The sequence below is a fragment of the Odontomachus brunneus genome, unplaced genomic scaffold (genome assembly GCF_010583005.1).
Source record: "Odontomachus brunneus isolate Ranch 3 - 2012 unplaced genomic scaffold, Obru_v1 Obru_scaffold_001, whole genome shotgun sequence".
Taxonomy (NCBI): Eukaryota; Metazoa; Arthropoda; class Insecta; order Hymenoptera; family Formicidae; genus Odontomachus; species Odontomachus brunneus.
Window position 1 is genome coordinate 6,894,459 of NW_022639451.1, and position 19,067 is coordinate 6,913,525.

The window sequence follows — 19,067 nt, forward strand, 5'->3', positions numbered from 1 at the left end:
CATACCGTTGCTCCCTTCAGATCCTCAGATGAACGCCACGCACTCGGGCAGAATTACTCGCATAATCACTACGGACTTCCCGCAATACTTCGCCATTGTGACGAGGATCAAGCAGGAGGTTCACGTGATCGGCGCCGAAGGTGGCATTTTGATATCGAGCGTGGCGAACCATGTGCAGGCCGTTTTCCCTGCGGGAGCATTAACAAAGAAGATCAAAGTCGGATTACAGGTGAATGAAAGCTCCGATCGCGCGACTACGCGACCATGAAAAACACGAGACTTTTATCTATTCTTTTTTTTGTCAGGCGCACGTTATTCCCGCTGAGCTTACGGCCAAATTACTCGGCAATTGTGTCGCCGTGTCACCGGTGATTACTATCGAACCTAGAAGACGAAAGTTCCACAAACCAATCACCCTGACGATTCCCGTGCCACAGGCCGCGAACAAGGGAATGATCAATCAGTACGGCGGGGAGACACCTACGTTACGGCTTTTATGCAGCATCGCGGGTATCTATGAGCTTTAGATTTTAAACAAAACAAAATTAATATATTGGGAAGAAAATAATTATACAAATCTCGTATTTATATGGCAATATGTAATCATATGTAATTGTACATGCCCATACCAAGAAAATTGCTGTTGTGCAAATTTCTGAATTTTATGTCAATAAACAAAGAGTTGCTGTTTTTCTTCCATAGAAATGTTATTGTGGTAAATAAAGATTGAGATTAATTTCAGGTGGCACCAACGAGGCGCAATGGGAAGATGTCACCGGTTCGACGCCGTTGACCTTCATGAATGACAGAGTGTCGTTTACCACTACCGTTTCCGCGAGGTTTTGGCTGATGGATTGCAGAAATATCGTTGCAGTACCGAAAATGGCGACAGAGTTGTACGAGGAGTCCCTATACGTACCGTATATAACAAAGTGAGTGAGCGAGCTTTCTGTGGCTCACAATTATCCGATTTTGATCTTCGCAGTAAAGTAAAAAAAAAATATTTTTATACACAGCTTCATTATCTACTCAAAGAGGATGGATGTGTTGGAAGCCACTCTGCGAATACTGTGCATGACCGACGGCAAAGAAGGCATGCATACTCTGGAGAGGCAAGAGGAATTTTTAGAAATCGTTAAAAGTCGTGATGTTGAGGTATTTGTGAAATTTTACGATATTGCAACGATTCTCAAACTGTCTCGATTTCATAACACTTTACGTCAATTAAATATTATTAACAAAATAATTGCAAAAGTGCACAATTGATCAATTTCGAGTTACCGATTGAAATTTGTAGCGTACAAAAATTTAAATAAGCGATTCGACAATCTTACCAAATTCAACTTTAATGAATGAAAATTACAAAGGAGAATCGCTGGTATAATGTTTCGATACGATTTAAACAAACTATTCTTGGGATGTTTGTTTAACAGGCACTCGATGGAAAGGATCTTTATATCGAATTTAGTGGCAACTTAGTGCCAGTAACAAAATCCGGGGTACAGCTGAAATTCACGTTTAAAGCTTTCCGACAAAATCGCTTGTCGTTTCATGTTAAAGTCAAGGATCCTTTATTGGATCCGGTTGCGAGGATGTTGTTTATGCGCGAGCCGAAAGTTGCTAAGGGCGAGCCAGCTCAACAGCCTATTTGTGTATTGAATATTGTGCTACCTGAAATTATTACAAAGGAGAAAATACAAAAGAAATTGAAAGGTACGTCCGTTTAATGTTTGTACAAAGAAGAGCGCAAAGTATCCCAAAAGTCGCCTATTTGCTCCAAATCAAACATATGATTAGCTAAGGCCCGGTTGCACAAACGTTATTTTGGTTTTAAGTGAGACTTAAATATATGTCTGTCTTCATTTATTTAAAAAGAAAGATAAAGATAGATATATGTTTAAGATATATGTTTCACTTAAAACCAAAATAATGTTGGTGCAACTAGGCCTAAATCGCGTACGATAATGCCGACGTTAATGTAAATTGACATTTCTTAGTTACCTATAACTTTCTCTTTCTGTTCTCCAGGTTACAAAGATTCTAATATCATAAATCAAAAGCTAGATTATTACAAATCAAAATACAAAACGGAACAGATGGAAAAGTCTGACAAGCCTAAAGAGACTTCGCCGGAGAAGAAATTCATAACGGACACGTTACAGAAAGAACAAACAGGTATGATATCGAAATCTCAGAGAATAGAACAGAATAGCGTTGTTCTCGCACGAAACACGAGCGCGGTCATTGAATATCCAGGCGAGCACTCCAAGAAAATTTCTTTCAAAAACGCGTAAAGCTACTCGCGTGTCGAGAGAATACTCCAGCTTAAAAAAAAAAAAGGAAAAAGAACGAAAAATCAATTTCGTCCGTGCGATACGGAAAAATTACAAGAAATGCAAGGTGCAAAAAGCGAACTTGTATGATGAAGCGCGTCACGCGTTTTATCGTCAATGAGTGTAACATTTCTATGGGAGGGTACTTCCCCTGTCATATCTAATGACGGGCTAAAACGATATCTTGAGAAAGGTCTGGGGACGTAGGTCGTTTGTGAGCGAAAGATACTTGCGAGACCGAGAGAAAAGAAAATATTTTCGAAGCGACAAGGTCGAAGGGATAGCGTCGAGTTGAGTGTCATTTCTCATCGACTCGAAGACTGCGAGACTCGATTGTCATTCTATTTTCATTTAAGGGGAGAAAGACAATCGGCTTACGGCTTAAAAGTTGGGTGAGGCTTCCTTAACTTAATTAGGCGTAACAGCATCAACAAATGCTCGAAAGTGCCGCGGCGGACTACTTTAGTTCGATCTGTGCCGACCAAGGAAACGGTGCAAATTTCATAACTATCTGTCCTTCAAGCGTCCAAAAGAGATTGCCAAAACGTGAGTCTTTTGTTTGTTTGTCCAAACAATCCCATTATTTGCTTTTTCGTTTCCCTTTCGTCTTGTTTGAGTTGAAGTGTTCAGCGCGACGATGATGGGCGTGTTCGCGATTCGCGAGATCCGCTTTGAGTACGAACTCGTGTCGCATAGCGAGTCTTGCGAATTACGAGCTTTCCACCTCATTCTTGCAGCGAGCTTCTCAACTAAAGCTACATATTATGATTATGTTTCAAATAATTTATTCAGAACTTCATGTCACATCAACGTTAATTTTCCCCACTTGCGTTTTTCAGTTTCAGGTGTTTTTATGTTCATTAGTAGTTTGCACTTATCGCGCGTAAACGTGTGTAAAAATCAAGCGGCCATGGCGGCGAAAGTCGACGAGCGCGATCGCGCGATTACGAAGCAGGATAGTCAAGCGTACGAGAAGGACTCTTCCTCCGGCACGAAGGTGAAGCGCAAGTCCCGCTCCGCTAGAAGGCGGCTGAACGCAATGATGAGTAACGCGTCCTTGCACTTCTCCGACACGGATTCCGAGGGCGAGCTGACCATCATCACCTCGAAGATCAGCAAACTTAACCCGGCGGAAGAGTCACCACTCAACAACGTATTGATCTCAGTAACCGACGCAGAGGCTGGCGAACCCGACAAGGCCAGCATCAACGACAACCTGGATTACCTCATAGCCGACGGCGCGATCAGGTCGCAGCTCAGCAGCTTCGCGGAGAATCTCACAGACATCGATGAAATCTACAGTGACGCGGAGACCGAGGACAAAGACAGCAGAAACAAGCTGAACATCACCGACAATGACTACCAAGGCGAGACCGACTTGGAGGACATGGAAGCCGATGAGGATATCCAGCCAACCATCTACGTGGTGCCACGAGAGGACATCTTGAACGAATTCGACGGGGAAATGATTACGACCAAGGAAGGCGACGGCCCGTTCTCCGTGGAGGTGCGAAATCGACTGTCACGCGAGGAAGTGTCCATCGACAAGGATACCGGAGACATGCCGGACATGCCGAACACCGATAGCGAAGACATGGAAGCGTCCGAGGACGAGAAGTTGGACGAGGCCGCGAGTCACGGGATCGTCTACGAGGATTTCGACGTTCTGGTCGCCTCGCAAATCGTCATGACCAATCAAACGGAGAACAACCTGCTCGTGCCGGACAACATCGACGAAGCGATCAGTGATAGCCACACTGACGTCGAAGATGTCGATTAAGTTGACAATACAATTGTAAGGAGAAGAAGACGAGGAAATTATGGGAAAGCTCGAAACGGCTCGAAACAATTCCCTTGAAGAACCGCTTGAACGATTTCCGCGATCTCTTCGATTGCAGATAGCAAGAATAGATTTACGAATACGAGGCTCCTCGTCGCGAATGATCAACGGGGTGTCATTAGGAATTATCGACCGGCCGTGATCGGATAAAGTCACACCGAGGATGTCTAATAGGATATGGCGCTTATGATTGTAGCGTTGTATAATCATAACGACTTATGCAGATGTGGGAAACCATGATTCGATTAGAGAGTCTTCATTGAAGGATTAGTGAGATTCTCAAAGCTTTCCTTGTCTGTCTCGTATAGCATCGAATGATTATCGGAATCTTCGGGAATGATGAAGAGGAACGATGAACAGGAAGTCGAGTTAGAGGATGTGGAATTCATGAACAAATGAACATTGTGGCTCTTCGAACCGAAAATGAATCAACAAGACGACGAAATGAGTGTTGCGCGTTCTTGAACCACTTTTACGTTAATCCCTTCTTTTTCTTCGTTATTCTTTGTCCTATTCCACGAGAGTTGCTCAAAAAGTAAATCCTATCTTCCTCTCGGCGAATATTTATTTCAAGAAGACGTGGGGAGATTTACGTTGAAAAGTGGAATGTGTCAATGGAGAATTTATTTTCGTCGCGTGTGAGCATACGCTCGATGTCCTTGAAATAAATATTTATCGAGAGGAAATGATAGAGGTGTTTATTATCTGAGCAGCCATCGTGTGTGCATCGTGTCAAGTTTGTCGCCGACTCTTTCGTTTTCCTTTTTGCACCGTGCCTAAAAAAAAAGATCGATGGGGGGAATATGACGATCTCGACAAAGCGAAATATCGTTTGATCGATTGTGAACAGCAAAAGATCACAATGACAAAACGTTCTTCTAAATAACGTTAGTCACTTGTGGAAAAAAGTTCGCTTATAACGATCACGTGATATGTGTCAAACACATTTTTTTCTCAATTGTTCGAACAATAACAAGATACGCGCGCGAATCGTCGAGACGTTTATCAACGAATTAATTCTTATATCTTTGTTATAAAACCGATAATAACGCAATATTTGTGTACTTGTTATAATTGCAGACCGAACTGCCGTCCTCAACATTATCATAGACAACCGTATGGGATATTAATACAAAAGAGTATGTCTCCGCAGTTTAGAGAAATTTTCTGTTATAAACTCTGATATCTATATATATACATATATTTAATCATATTATATACATATAATTATATATAAAACAATATGTAAATACTTATATAGAGATAATTATTAATGCAGCAACTTGGCAAGTGTTCTCTTCTCGTTTCTTGGCAGTGGTATTGCTTTTAGAATCAAACCATTATACGTGCAAAAAAGTGCAATAGAAAAAAGTTATAATAAGGGAAAGTTATATAACACGGTTCTATGCAAGTTTCGCCTATATATGATATATATTCGTCGTATTTGTGACTCTTAGCGTCGGTTACAACTTTACGACAGTTCTAATTATATGTAGTGTTACACACAGTGATTCTAATTATATCGTACATACGATAAGTTTAAATGATAAATCTCATTCTCACATATATATACCAAAAAGAGAAATAAACTAAAAGGACGAGGAATTTGTGTGCACTACGGAGGTTCTCGCTCGCCAGATTTCGCCGTGGATAAATGATAGTAATTGTAAATGAAAAAGATACACGCAAACAAACAAATCAACACACACACATCCATTCACACACTCGTACACTCATGATGTATCTCAGCCATTATAACGATGTGCTTAATAAAAAACATAATGTGAGCATAATTCTTGGTTGTTCTAGATGCCGCTACTATCCACGAATCCCTTGCACAAAAAGCGGCTTGTCCCCTAGAATCCGTAGATGCTAGTTATCCCAATAAAGTAGGCGTCGATCAGGAGCTGGATCTGTCGCCGGAACTCGAGAAGCAGACCTACTCGGAGAAGCGCAAGTTCTGGGAGGACATCTCGAGGAAACGCGCGAGCTATCAACGATCTGAGTCTGAGGTCTCAAGGGCCTCGCAGCTTACCATCAATGAGAGTGACAGCGAGTCCTGCCTGCCAAACGTCGTGTCCGAGGAGGATGGGACTACCGAGGGCATCTCGGATGTCATAAGGTCGGAGACCATCGAGGACATCAACGTACCGGACATCTCGGAGTGCTCAGTGGCGGAGAAGGCCCATTACTTCGAAGAGCAGATACAGAAAGAAATGGCGAAGGGCACGCCGAGACTGTCTCAGGAGTCCATCAAGTCCGAGAAAGATCGGCTGTTCAGGGGTAAGTCGATCGAAGATCAAAAAACCCGCCCAGAAAAGAGTACGCTAGAGATGACGAAGGAGAAGATGGAGATCGAGGAGAAGCATGTGGCGGAAGCAAGGGAAATAGAAAAGATCCTGAAGACTACGGAAGACATCAAATGGACAAAAGAGGCGCGAAGAGAGTCGAAAGACATTGATAAGAAGGAGAAGGATATGGATGAAGGCAAGGAGTTGCGCGAAGAAGTTCAGAAAATAATAGCTCAGCCGGTGATGGAGATTTGCAAGGAGCTATTGAATAAAGAGAGACAGCTTACCGAGGAAGCAGAGATGAGACGCATTAAGACAAGAGAGGTAGAAAAAGAAGCAACAGATGAGGAGCCGAAAAAGATGACAGAGATGTTCGCGAAAGTGGAAGAACGCGTGAAACCGGAACGTATGAAGGAGAAAGTATTGTTAAGAGCTGAAAAGTCGCAAGAGGAGACAGATGTGATAAGAAGGGAAGCCGTAAGGGATATAGAAGAAACGGAGAAAGTGGAGCAAATAATGGAAGTTAAGACAATATCGGACGAGACAAAAGCGAGAGAAGTTAAAAGAGAAGTTAAGGAGGAGTTTTCGAGACCGATGAAGACGCTCGAGGGAACGACAATGACTACAACGATAAAAGAGGAACTCACGAAGAGGATACCGGAGAAGCTGGAACTTGCTGAAGACGTTACTAAACTGAAAAGGTACACGGAAGAAACTCATATTTTGAGCACAGCACCGGAAATATCTAAACTTGCGGAAGCCACAACCGTCATTACGGAAGAATTCGCAATGCAAAGGAAACCCGACGTGTCAACAGATGTCGTGCAGGAAACTAAGGAGGAGCAGAGGCCTGAGACGCCGACAAGCAAGGAGGTCATTAAAGAAAAGTCATCAGGGAGACGAATAATCACGGAAGAGACAACGATTATTTACAAGGTGCAGAAGGACGGAACTTTGGTGCAGGAACAGATCATGAAATCAGTACAAATCGAGGGCGCGGATGGTCAGCCGGTCACACAAGTTCCCGAAGTGAGCATGGAAATGAAAGTACTCGACAAAGATATAACGGACACTGCATATGAGGTACAAATGACAGGCAATGTGGAGAGATTGCGAACGGAAATTAAAACCGAAACGGTTCCTTTGGACGTGAAAAAAGAGATCGAACAATTTCTCGAGGGAGAAAAACGGATGGTTGAAGAGGAAGCGGAAATGACTGAAGAAAGGAAACCCGTAAAAGAGGAAATCAAAATTAAAGAAGTTTCTGAATCGCAGCAAAAGGTAGAAGAAATAGTCATCAAACAAGCTGACGACACTACCTTCGAAAGGAAACCTGTCGTCGAGGCGGAGATCAAACAACTGAAGAAAGAGTCTCGCATTCCAATTTCCGCGGCGATGGCTGAGAAAGATAAGAGTCAGAAAGAAGGAAAAACCAAAACTTCGCCGGAAAAGCCCGAAGAAAAGCCGACAAAGAGTCCGGTCACAGAGAGAGAGAAGGATATTGCTTCGCCTCTCGGCAAGAAAAAAGAATTCGAATCTCGCATACCAAAACGTATCATGGAAAGTACAACGATGAAGGAGAAAGACGCGAAGAAGGATTTGCCAGGACGGAAGGACAGCGAGACGATCACGATCACCGAGAAAAAGTCCAGCGAAGAGGTAACGTCACGGCACGAGGAACGCTTAACCACGAAGAGCAAAATGCAGACGTTCTCTAAGACCTTCACCGACACGCAAGACGCGTTCAAGATGTTCGAAGATATGAGCGCGATGAAGGATAAGGATTTTGCGACTGTTACTTCAAAAATCGACACAAAGGCAACCAGCAAAGTAGAGAAGAAAGAGGTGGTTTCGTCAGAAATATCCAGTGGCGCGGATAAGTTCATCACTCATGAAGAAAAAGAGAGGGTGGAGCGGAAAAAATCCTCAGAATCTAAAGTGACTAAGGAGTCGCCGGCTGAGACGATAGAAGAGAAGAAGAGCAAGAGTGAGGAAGTAGACAAGACGACTGTGCAGAAAATGTTGATGAATGTGACGGAAGGCAAGGAAGTGATAGACGCAAGTGCTTCTGAGTCTAAAGTAGAAAGCAAGAAAGAAGGACTGTTCAAATCACTAGAGGACAAGGAAGGTATAGCGATGCAGGAATCTGGAACTACTAGAGTCAGAGAAAGTGACGTCGACGTGGCGATCAGGATTAAGAGGGATGACACGAAGAAGGTGGAGGACACAAAAGAGTCGCCTAAGGCAGCCGCTGAAGAAATAGATTTGGGGAAGATCGAGATGCTCGCGCAGGGACAATCTTATAAAGAGAGCTCGGAAAGTTTCAAGGTCGAACAGTTTATTCCTAGCCAAAAGACGCAGGACGAGGCAAGAAAAGACGAGGTATTCGCGAGTAAGAAAGATCCGGAATCTTTAGAGAAGAAACAACAAATAGTTGCCAAGAAGATGGAAGCGCGGAACATAGCGGAAGATCTAATACAGTCGATTGAGAGCGAAATCGAAAAGAGGTCTTCGATGTCAGGGTTGAAAGCTCAGATGTTGAGCAGAGAGTATATAGATCAACTAGTATCTGAGAGCAGCGATACCGACCATGAGAAACTAGCGGATGATTTGACGAAGAAGTTCGAGAGTATATTGAAGAAGTCCTTGGATGAGCAAACAGTGGAGGGCAAAGTGGGTCATCCGATATTGTCGAAGACGTCCGTGCATGAAGAAACGTTTGAGAAAGGCTCTACCAGAGATAGTATAAGCGAAGACTTAACGAAAGATGAAGAGTCGTCGCCGCACGACAGAGAGGAAAGCCTGCAGTCATCTTCACAAGCCCGGCTTCAGGACAGAGATATCACGATGAGTCCCAGCAGCATATCCGAACAGATCGATCTCGAAGGAACGATCGACGTTGACACCAACGAACTGGAGGACATATCCAAGCCTATATCTAGTTTACAATCCGAGAAACTTCGATCGGATAGATCCAGCGGCCACATCGATCCACTACAGAGAGATTTGTACAGTGATACCAGTTTATCCAAGGATAAAATTGTATCGGAGCTCTCAGGTGCCAGAGTGTTGGAGATTCTAGAACCAGGGGGAGACAGTCGGCAAGATTCGGTCGATGTGCCGTCCTTGGAACTAGACGAACACAAGTTCTCCGAGCAGACCAGCAGAGACGTGGCTTCTCTGCACGAAAGTGCGGCAATGGATTCTTTGGACAAGATTGTCCAAGAGAGAGACATGACCGTGAGTCCTAGTACAGTATCCGAAGATGTCAATGTGGATTATCCTTTGGTTCACGAGCAAGCAATAGCTCCATTGAGGGAGTACGACGCAGGAGCGCGAAGAGCAGATAGTTTTGAAATCGAGAGTCCGCCATTGGTTTCGCCGCGGACAAAATTAGTACACGATCTGGACATCAAACAAGTCAACTGGATGATCGGCGACGAGAAAATCGTGATAACGGAGACTCTACAGCCATCGGAAGCGTTCAATCAGGAATTGGAGGAGTATGAGCGGCGTGCTCGCACTTCTTCCCAGGACGAATCCGTGGATTTGGAACAGGAATCCGTAACTAAATCTTCGGAGGATATCAGCGTAATAGAGTCAGTTAAGGAGTCCATTGCAGGCGGTGACGCCGCCAGCGCGATCATCATGACAACTACCACGAAAACCAGCAAGTTCACGGTGATACCGGTAACCGAACCTGATTTGGACAGCGAACTGATAGAGGATAAGTTGGACGTCACGTGTCAAGAGCTAGTCGACACACTGCAACGGGAATACGACGCCAAAACACCGACGGATGAGTACACGGCTGGTGTGCGACAAGCGATACCTCGAGAGGATTTCGACCTAGAAGCGAGTATCACCGAAGCTGTGACAGAAGTAGTGCCTGTGAAAGAAGAGGAAGTGAAAGATTTGATCACGGAACCTGTGGCTGCGGAGATTATGACTTCCGAGAAACAGGATGTTTCTATGACACGAATAGAAACTGTCGAGCCAACTGACGTCAGTAAGGTTACTGTGACGAAAGCAGAAGAAGAATCCGCGCGACGCATACCTGAAGAAACGCAGAAGCAGCCAAAGGTGGATGAGTCGGATGAGACAGGAAAACAGAAAGAAGTCACGCGAGAAGAAGCAAAAGAAGCCGTTGAAGCTCAGAAAGACACCACGAAGGAGGAATCGGACTTATCAAAGAGTGCAAAGGTCGATGACGTATTGAAAGAGTGGACGGAGAGCTACCGGCCGAAAATGAGAAGCGAGGAATATAAACGACACATGGAGAAGAGCAGCGAGAAGCACGACAGACCGGGCAAGTCGACGACTGCGCCTACTGATACTTGTGCCTTCAAAATAAAGAAAGATGATCTGCAGAGCGTCGATTTGAGCGCACGATACGCGATCACGGTGTTGGATCAAGTAGTGAAAAAGGAGATCGCCGAGGTGAAGGAGTCCTTAGAGGCGGCCAAGCAGGATCTCATAGAGGAACTGAGTGAAAACAGCGAGACCATGATACAAATTAAAGATTCACCTTCGGAGTTTCAGTTCAAGCTCCAGCCAGAATCCATCCCGAACGACTTGCCATTTTTGTACAGACCACCGTCCATCGAACACGTTCCCGCGGAGCCCGAACCGGTAACCGAGGTTGCAGCTACACGGAGCGAATCGTCAGTTGCGAAGTCTCCAGAAGTCGACGAATCAACAGTAGAGCAAGTGAAAGAGACTGTCGTTGAAGACGAGCTGATTGCCCAAGCAGCTGCTACTGACGAGGATAAATCAGCTGCTATTGCTCAAGCGCCTGAAATCGATATTGAGAAACACGAAATTGAGACCGTAATAGCCGTCCAAGATGAATCGAAGGAAGACGAAGAAGATGATCATCCCAGTCCACTTCCCGCGAGTATATCAGGCTCGGACGTAGACAACAGAGACGATAGTTACTCTTTAGCACCACCCTATCCGGCTCCTAGAAGGCGTCAAAAGCCAGCAAGGATATCTAAAAGAGTAAAGACTTCGGAGAGCGAGGCTGGCTCGAGCTCTGGCGAGAGCAGCAACTATCAATCTTGCGATTACGAAAGCGGAAGTAGACCTAGCTCCTCAGATATTGAGGCGTTGCAATCCGCAGGCGTGCAATCGGGAACTGCTTCGGAATATGAAACAGCGATGATGTCGATTGAACAGTCAGCATCGAGGCCGACGTCTCAAGAATACCAAACTGCAGCAAGTACGCTTAGTTCACGCGAGTCCATGAAGTCATTGAATTCCTTAAGCTCAGGTCATCTCGGCAGCATCGACAGCACCAGCGAGCTGTCGGAGACGTTGGTGCCGTCAGACGTGGACGCGGATAAAGACGAGATCGATGAGAACCTGGAGAGCGCGTTGGACGCGGAGCAGGAAGCTGAGGCGTCGGATTCCTCTGGTAGTGACATACCAATGGATGAGGCAATGGACAAAATCGACAGTCATATACCGTGTCGCATGAAGCGCTCATCCGAGATGATCTTCCAGCAGATCATGGACGACAGCATGAGCATGGAAACAGAATCCATGGAAGAGGCGTTAGAGGAAGATGCCAGAGTCATGGACTCCGCCACTTCCGCCTTCATGGATGCGCCTGGAGCTCTTCAGTCGGTGGATATCATGACGTCACGGGTCACCGAGGATGGGGTTCAAAGCGTGTGTACGCAAGTAATCTCGACACGAGTTACGAGACCAAGCGACAGTGAAGATCTCGAGGAAGAGCCGGAAAGAACGGAGAAAAGCGCAGAGAGAGACGTAGAGACGACGGACGCGGAAACGGCGGAAAACCTGGAACAAAAATCGGGTGATGAGGTTGGCGAGGACGGTATCGAACCAGTGGCGCAGACATCCGTTCACTCGATGCTGCAGCAGGCCAGTATGTCCTTGTCGTCGGCGTCGGGCATGTCCTTCGACACAGTTATAGAGAAGGACAAGTCCGAACGCCACTCTCATTCTCCCGACAGCGACTCATTCGAGCTCGTGGACAAGCCCGACATCATCGACGACTTCGTAGTGATCGAAGAGGTCGGACGGGAGGCGGAGGAGTTCGACTCCGAGGGCAAGAGCATCCGCATCAGCTCGATACCTCAGGTAACCAACAAGAACTACGACCGCGACCTGGAGAACCTAATCGCGGAAAATAAAGAGGACACGCAGGTGTCGACCAGCCAAGCATCCAAGAACAACGAACTGTTTGACTTCGAGTCCGAAGAAAGTCCGCCACAGGCATCCAACGACGAGCAATACTCGCAGTCTTACTCCGACGAAGAGCAATACGAAGGTAAGAAATGGATAGAAATGCAGTTCCACTCGGACGCGCGAGTCTACGACATCGAATATGATCGCGGGCCGTTAGAGGACATCAAGGAGGAGGAAGTCACGGACTTCGAGGCCGGTAGTAGTAGATTTGGCAGCCTCGGCAGCCACAAGGAGTCGATAGGTAGCGTGGGTAGTATGCGCGGTAGTTTCGGCAGTACACCGGAATACGACGTTCTCGCCGGTAAAAAGTACTTCAGCAAACCCACGGACGACACCGTGTCGCTCACCTCCTTGCAGGAGTTCGAGCACTTGGAAAGCACCGTTGCGGCCGAGAATTCGCGGCGGCTGCAGTGCGGCTCGCAAGACTCCATCAACAACGGCAGTCTTCCGAGGAGATATATGACCGGGCGCTCGGGCCACGGTGACGACGTCTCGTTGTCCTCATTGAAGGACTTTGAGGGTCTGGAACGAGCCTGCAGGGAAGCGCATCTCATCGAACTGCGTGCTCGCGAAGAGGAGGATTTGCTGGAGCACGAGAGCCCGGAAAACAAGTACAAGATGGAGAACCTGCCGCGCTCGCGGACGGAAACCAGCGCAGCAGGTTCGTTCAACCCCAGCACTTCAGGCTCGGACGACTACGAAAAAAGGATAAAGGAAATCGACGAGATCATACGAATCGCACAGTCCAACGTGGAGAGGCTCGATCGACAGGATGACACTACGGAGGACATTTCGCAGATCGAGATCACCGATACCGAACGAGTCGTCGCGCAACCGACCTCACAGACCCTACCGGAAGAAATGGAACCTGAAGTGGAGGAACGAGAGGAAGAGGAACAAGCTCGAGCGCAGAAGGAGAGCAACGTTATGGAGACCAGCACAGATTCCTTGGAACTGGAGGATAACGCGGAGAAGAAATATCACCCGCTCTGCCGCAGCTCCGACTCTCTGGAGATGAAGACTACCTTAGACTTCCCGTCTCTGAGCTCAGACTCGCTCAACAACGTGAGGGATACGAGAGAGACGCCACTTGACGCGGCCAGTGGCAATCAATTCGGTGGTAACGGCCGACGTATCTCGTCGGATTCTCTTGACATGCCTTTGCTGGAGCAACAGGATGTCGGAGCGTCCGGGAGAAGAAGCAGCGACAGCGACGGCCGTCACGCAGATGATGTGCCGGTCGACAGTTCCGCGGAACGAACACCTTCAACGGAGACTCACGCGAGAAACGGCAAGACGAAAACGTCACCAAGTAGCGGTACATAGAACAATTTTCGTAGGTGAGTTTGCAAAATAAAATTCCTATTGGGAATTATTATTGCAATTGTGTACAATACTTTTCTCTGAAACAAAAATATTTGAAAAATTATCTGTAGGATAAAAGTTTATTTGATATTTTAGGCTTTCGCGGTGTCTATGCGTATTAGATTTTATTTCCGGGTTTGAGCCGCGTGGATACTTTGTTTGATTCCGACGTTTCGCGAACATTTCAGTCCGCTTCATCGAGTTCGATGCATCGGGTCGTTCCTCCCTGATGAAGCGGACTAAAATGTTCGCGAAACGTCGGAATCAAACAAAAAAGTATCCACGCAGCTAAAACCCGGAAACCAAATCTAAAAGTTTATTTTGCAGAAATAAATAGTTTATTTCACAAAAATAAACTTTATATCCTACAAACAAATCTTCAAGTATTTTCTCTCAGTTTAGCTAAAAAGAAAGCACAGTCTCTTAATTCAGACTGCTACGATCGATCGATTAATTGCATTATCGATTTCCCTTATCGACAGCACAGATATCCAGGGAACGTTATCCTGAGTACGTTCTGAGAACGTCCCAATATCCTCAGAATATCCCTGGAACGTTCTCAGAAGTTCTTGTGCTGTCTGGGTTATTATTATCACTTTCGCTTGTTTCATATTACAGATAGCGGACCATCGAGAACTTGCCACGACTTCAAAAATATATTACCGAATAACTCAAGAGGCTTTACATGTAAAACACGATATTAAAAAAATAATGTACTAAAGAACTTGTGCATTGTGGATATATAAGATACTATTATATTCGTCTTTGTTTTACGCGATGTCTTCTGAAAGCATTTACATTGACGCTTAAGTAAGATATAGTTACGAACTTCAAAATATAATATTGTTTTGTTTTTCAAGTCGAGGAGACGGAGGGGAGGAACGCTTGCTTGTTTATCACTATTGGATTTTTGGACAGACGCGACTCGCGACGATTTTCTTGGCTGTATTCGTTCGACTGGAACGCGAAGCGATTTTGCTTAAGGCTAATATTATATGCATCGTACGACAAATATTGTCGGACGTATCGATTAGCTGATAGATATAATTCTCCTAAGGTCCCTCACTTTTTCTCCTGGTATCCCAAAATTTCTCTATCTGACAGCCAATTAGAACGTCCGACAAGTTTTGTCGCACGACACGTGTAATATTAGCACAACTGTTTTGGGAGTCTTTACATACGAACGTTACGTTGCGTTTTTTGAGCGTATATATATATATTATATATATATACATATATTTTAAAAAGTGCTACTTACGTGTTCTACTTGTATTATAATGCGTATGTCACTTTACTGTACTGTAGCGTGTTTTATAAGCGTTTTCATTATGAGACGGTCTTTGTGGATGCGCTTTCGTAAAATTTGATAATGTATTCGACGTACCTCGTGTATCTCGCGTAATCATTTCAGGCGACGTTTAAGGCAGAGAGAAAGAGAGAGAGAGAAAAAGAGATCAGAAAAAAATACAATAATACTACTTTATAGTGCATGTTCACGCGAAGGAACGAATACATAATATTTAAACAGATAAAAATTTTATATGCAAATATAATATTTAGGACATTACGGATGGCGAGGAAGTGTAATACATTTACGTTGAAAACGGATTCGACGATTGTTTAACAATTACATCTGTTTTTTTCCCTCTTCTTTTACCGAGTACGACGTTACTAATTACGTTTACACGTGCACTGTATATTATTACAAGTTAACAATGTCATTTGAGAAGTTCGTTTCCTTAATGATGAAAATATACATCTGTGCATTATCTCTCGAGAGCTATCTTACGAGTGTACATTTACCTCCCCCATTCATGAGATGCAATGCAAACATCAAGTAACAATTATATAACTGCTCGTTATAACTTCTCACTCAACAATGTAAATGCAATATAACGCGTGTGTCATAATAGTTATACCGTTGAATAGGAAATTATAACTAATAGTTGTATTACTGTTACTTTATGTTTGCTGGGTCGTTATCATGTATCTATGGCATCGAAAATTAAACTGACTAAAATCACATTAACTTCAACCCTTATAATGTTTCACGAACGTCAAGGTGTTACCATCGCGAAAAAGAAATACAGACAGATATGCTTACCTCAGGACTGAGTCGGCTCTTTGTTTCATAAGAATAGAAGATTTTAAACGTTCCGTATAACGTAACGTATAATTTCGTAAAAAGTGCAAAAATGATTATACGTAAAATTATGCGAATATAAAATAAATGCACGAAAATAAAAATTATACAAATATAATTAATTATTTTTCATTTTCACAATTTCATAGAAATTTCTACGATAACACTTATGCAAGCTATTCACGATTTCTCTTCTGCGAGCGAGAGCTTCTGGAATTTATCGAACAATAACGATCGAAGGACTGAGACGAATTATTTACAAACACCGTCAAGTACCATCGAAGGCGCTGAATAAAAATTCGTTACAACCAATAAGGCCCGCGCGATACGCGCAAGCTTGTAAATATGTATATATAAATTCATATTTTCGCGCACACAGTAAAATTATATATATTAAGACAAAATTAAATATACAAAATGAAATGTTTTTAAGAATTGCAAAATTGGCTTTCTATAGTTATCTTCATAATATTTAAATAACAATAAAAATAATACTTCATTTTGAAGATGTCATTATATAATTATTCAAATAGGTAATACAAGGCTGCTAGTTTTTTATATTAATGTTATTAATATTAATGTTAAAAATAATTAATATTTAATATATATTATTTATACTATATATCCATCAAAGTTACGAAAATCAAGTTTAATACGACACGAACTATGTTTGGAATGAAAAACTTTGCATTCGGGCGACATCTATAGTGATATTATAGTTACAATGTCGCGTCGATAACATACTGTCGGTAACATAGGAAAATATTGAGGTCATTAAAATTTTCAAGTTATACAAACAATTCAAATTATAGCGAATTTGGTCACCCGCACTAGACCTGGTCAGTGTATATTGAAAACTGTTACACATGAAACAATTATTTAAATAAGAAAGAATATAAGCATTTAGAATTATTAAATACCTAACAACTCAGATAGCACAAAATCTTCAGAGAATGTTCTGGGACGTTCTTAAAATGTATGAAAATCTTTAGAACGTTTTCAGAACGTCTTTTGAAGATTTATACTGTATGGAAATGATATTACATTAATTAGTAGAATATATATTAACTGTTTCTATATAAAAATCCTTTTGTTATGCTATTATATTTTGATATTTTATGTGTAATAGCCTTTAGTGTGCACTGACCCGGTGTAGTGTAGTTTTGTTGTATCGCGTTATCGATACTATATATATTATAGCAGGTAACTAATATCGGTATTAAGTAGACTAATGATAAATTTTTACGAATAAACTTAACTCTTTCAAAGAAAATTTTAATAGTTAATTAATTATTCCATTGAGGAAGAATTATTGACGACATTTATTTGGGAATAATAAAGTCTACACTCTATTGCAAAATTCATTAACAAATTAGCGCACTTTCACATTAATTTGTACGTGTCTTGTGCGCGCGAAATTTACGCGATGGCATTGACCGGCTATTATAATCTCAAAATTTTTATTATAAGATTTTCAATAGCGAGATTTAGCAGATGTTGTGTCCAATTTGATGACATTTTGGTAGCAAAATTTGTAGTCAAGTGTTGGACAAAATTTGTTCGAGCAGATTTGGCTATCTGCGTGGTTATACAGGGTGTCCCATAATGATTAGTAAATCTTGGAAGGAGTGAAAGAAGGTGGAATTTTGAACTAAAAGTTCCTTTTCCACTTTTGGCTCAAGCCATTATTTACCGAGTTATTAACTCTTGATTGTTTCCCAATTAACCATATTACGCAGGTGCGTCGCGCACCGTGCTACCTCTCGTCCTTGCCCGGGATACATTGCTTCTGTTAAAATTTTGCCAAATTCATTAATACATGAATAAATAAATAAAAACAGTTAGAAATCGATTAATTAATTAATTTATTTCAGAAAATCATTAATACATTGTCCGAAATTAATAAATACATAAATAATTGATGTCAATTATGTCTTTTTACGTTTTTCATCATTTGAAAAAATAAATATATAAATAATTAATTAATTATTATTTAAATTAATTAATTTATTATTTTAGAAAGTAATAAAAATGTAAAAAGACACGATAAGACATCAATAAAATTTATGTATTCATTAATTTCGGACAATGTATTAATGATTTTCTGAAATAAATTAATTAATTAATCGATTTCTAACTGTTTTTATTTATTCGTTCAGGTTTTTTTTAGAAAGAAATTGAGGTGGAAGAAAAAAAGTTTAAATGCAATTCTTTAATTTAAAAATAACCAAATATTTAAAATAATGTAATATTTAAGTAATGTAATATTTAAAGCAATGTAACCCGGGCAAGGACGAGGGGTGGCACGGTGCGCGACGCACCTGCGTAATATAGTAGCGCGCCTTCTCATTGGGAAACTTCAAGAGTTAATAACTCGGTAAATAATGGCTTGAGCCAAAAGTGGAAAAGGAACTTTTAGTTCAAAATTCCATCTTCTTTCATTCCTTTCGAGATTTACTAATCATTATGGGACCCTGTATAGGCATTTATATATAACCATGTGTCCATTATTGAATAGATTCTTGTCTCAGTATATGTCTCAGTGGTGTGGGAGGGGGGAGGGTGTAATATGGGTGTGTATTGATATGTGTGTATTTGTATCGATAGTTATTCTATTAGTATGTCTGACATTATTATGTCCAAAAAATTGTGTGTGTGTGTATACGTGCGTATGTGTGTATGTGTTGGTTTTTTTATCAGCACCTCATAAGTTATAAAATATCATAGTTTCAGTCAATTCGACTGAAACCACTTTTTTCATATGATTGTGCGGGGTCCTTTTTATTGGACATTTTTCCTCGAAGATTGTCAAAAATGAGCTCTCCTGCACTGAACAGCCTTTCGACGTCTCGCGACACCTCTATGGCATGATTAACTAC

The 19,067-nt window shown here is 42.5% G+C and overlaps 2 protein-coding genes across 11 annotated transcripts in view; one reads left to right on the plus strand and one right to left on the minus strand.

The window, feature by feature from the left end:
- LOC116854119 (ankyrin-3) overlaps nucleotides 1-15,822 on the plus strand; it is a 32,208-nt gene extending 16,386 nt beyond the window's left edge. For 3 of the 5 annotated variants that reach the window (XM_032835722.1, XM_032835738.1, XM_032835730.1), the window contains 8 exons: nucleotides 21-229; nucleotides 306-510; nucleotides 743-932; nucleotides 1,017-1,155; nucleotides 1,434-1,713; nucleotides 2,029-2,175; nucleotides 5,983-14,020; nucleotides 14,664-15,822. In XM_032835722.1, the coding sequence (XP_032691613.1) occupies nucleotides 21-229; nucleotides 306-510; nucleotides 743-932; nucleotides 1,017-1,155; nucleotides 1,434-1,713; nucleotides 2,029-2,175; nucleotides 5,983-14,006 (9,194 nt within the window). In that variant the 3' untranslated portion in view covers nucleotides 14,007-14,020; nucleotides 14,664-15,822. The other 2 variants (XM_032835747.1, XM_032835755.1) reach the window with 2 other exon arrangements.
- The window catches only part of LOC116854146, a 51,881-nt gene extending 35,442 nt beyond the window's left edge, over nucleotides 1-16,439 (minus strand). For 5 of the 6 annotated variants that reach the window (XM_032835813.1, XM_032835778.1, XM_032835797.1 and 2 more), the window contains exon 1: nucleotides 16,150-16,439. The gene's annotated coding sequence lies outside the window, so the exon portion shown is untranslated. Of the gene's footprint in view, nucleotides 1-15,303; nucleotides 16,128-16,149 lie in introns of those variants that run through there. The other variant, XM_032835805.1, reaches the window with a different exon arrangement.
- Between the last annotated feature and the right edge of the window lie 2,628 nt (nucleotides 16,440-19,067).